Source organism: Notothenia coriiceps, unplaced genomic scaffold, assembly GCF_000735185.1.
Source record: "Notothenia coriiceps isolate Sejong01 unplaced genomic scaffold, NC01 NC01_scaffold00010929, whole genome shotgun sequence".
NCBI classification, from domain to species: domain Eukaryota; kingdom Metazoa; phylum Chordata; class Actinopteri; order Perciformes; family Nototheniidae; genus Notothenia; species Notothenia coriiceps.
In genome coordinates, this window is record NW_011343630.1 from 1 (window position 1) to 2,147 (window position 2,147).

At 38.5% G+C, this 2,147-nt stretch overlaps 1 protein-coding gene across 1 annotated transcript; it reads left to right on the top strand.

Annotated features, from left to right (window-relative positions):
- Positions 1-665: 665 nt before the first annotated feature.
- On the top strand, positions 666-1,916 carry LOC104946274 (probable ATP-dependent RNA helicase DDX53; the record flags this gene model as incomplete). Its single annotated transcript, XM_010772061.1, has 3 exons — positions 666-777; positions 1,405-1,614; positions 1,835-1,916. Coding segments are annotated over 3 exons (404 nt in total), but the record flags the coding sequence as incomplete, so codon positions are not given.
- Positions 1,917-2,147: the final 231 nt, after the last annotated feature.

Here is a 2,147-nt window from a genome sequence, read left to right on the forward strand (position 1 = left end):
GCGTATTTTTCATAGTCTTATATTTCAACAGTTTTACGAAAAACTGACTTTTTTTGACATGGAAATTATTTTTTAAGATTGACAAACATATGTGTAATTCGTGGCACAATTCAAACGGGATTGAAAGATACGTTTTCTCTCTCCATTGACTTCAATACATAATTTTTCAGAAATAAGGTCCAATGGACCGGAAGTAGATGGGCGTGACTTCGCCACTCAATATATCATATTATAGGGTAGTTTTTGGCATCATTGCAGAGCCATGGTCAGGGCATGTTTAGGAAAGAGCTGCATGAATTGATCAAGTTGCCGATTTACATTATAAGCCATCAATTTCAGTAAATAAACAATAAGTCAAAATTGCTTGATTCCAGCTTCTTAAATGTCAATATGTTCTGGTGTCTCATGCCCTATGACAGTAATGTAAACAACTTTAAATCGTGGACAAAACAAGTAATATGGGGTCCTTTTGGGCTTTGAAAAACACTGATTGACCTGATGTTCACCTTTTTGACATAGAGACCAAATACTAGTTAATCTAGATTAATAATCGTCAGATTATTTGACCCTGGTACAAAAAATCATTTTTTGCAGCGCTAGTATAGGATGTTTGATATATTCCCTTTTATCTCTGCAGTTTTTTTTATTCACTTTTTACATTGTAGGTAAACAAAGGGGACTATCAAGGTGAGGTGGTCCTCTTGGGGTCCTCTGAAGCCCAGCAGAAGGCCAAGGAGATGATTGAAGAACTGGTGTCAGATAGCAACTCTGAAAATGGTAATTTTTCTGGAAACTATCATGAAAGCATTCAATTAGGTGCTAAATATCCTTCCACAAGTCTCATCCCATAGATGTTGTCAAATGTGACGCTTTGTCCTCAGAATCACATTTTTCTGCATGTGAAAACATTCCAGATTTGTATTTAGCAGGGCCACATTCAATGTTCAAACAGTTGGATATTAAGCCAAATATGGGACCAGGATGGTTTACAAAATGTCACCACTAGGTGTCAAACTTAGCAGCCCATACAGTGTGGAATATATCCCCCCCAGCTTTCTTACACTTTGTTTCTGCAACCAAAAGTTTGGTGCAGTAGCTGTTTGGGGCATAATAAGATAGACTTATCAAATATTTCTGCTTCTCCTTTTCTGTTTTAAAGTCAATAATAAAGAAAGATGAACAGACAACACATAAAAAAAAAAGTAACTGATCTCGTTATGCAATGAATACTCACACATTTAGATGTCTTAAGCATTATCAGTTCCTCTATTGAACTTGATAGCTGTAACAATGGAAGCAGTGTGCGTAGAAAACACAAAGTTGTGACACTTGCTGATTCTTAGTTACACTACCACGCTGCAGTTTATAAAATGTTTTTCTCTGGTGTATTGTTCTGTTTCTCAGGTCCTGGTAGAGGGGGGCACTTTGGAGGTGGCTCCACGGGGGGTGGCAATGGAGGATGCTACAGAGGGAAAGAAGATGGAGGAGAGACAGATAGCTCTTGCTGGTCTGCTGCAGAATTAAAGAATTCGACTGATGTCCCGCCCCTCCCCGTAATGGATTGGAAAAACCTCCGGGAGAACAAGGGAAAGTTTCTAGAGCTCAAGTGGAAAGGTGAGGACTCGTTTATTCTCACTACTGTACATAAACTGCAGGTGATGGCCCTACTGCTGCATATGGATTTGAAAACTAACAAAACTATTCTATATATTTTCTTTGTCTGTAGTTACTAGCTAAAGTTGAACGGTATAACGGCCTTGTGATATGACACCAACATGAATAAAATGAATTCATGGCTTCAAAGTATTACTGTATAATTTGCAACTCCCTTCAGACGTCCCACCACTGAAGAAGAACTTTTACACGGTGGCAGAGAGTGTTTCCATACTCTCAGCGGAGGAAGTCATTGAATGGAGGTAAATCTGCCTGTGATACATTTTAATCACATCATCTTTCCTTTGTTTGTATAAAGGGGTTTCTTCATTGTAGACGATGATGCTAGACACCTGTTTTATTTTAAAAAAAACTTGTGAGGATGTCATTGCTTGGCTTTAAAACCAACATTTGTATTGGTTTGCTGATGGCATTGGTATTCATTTAGGCCTCAGGGCACTAGGTGGCACCATTTATCCACCTCTTTATCAGGG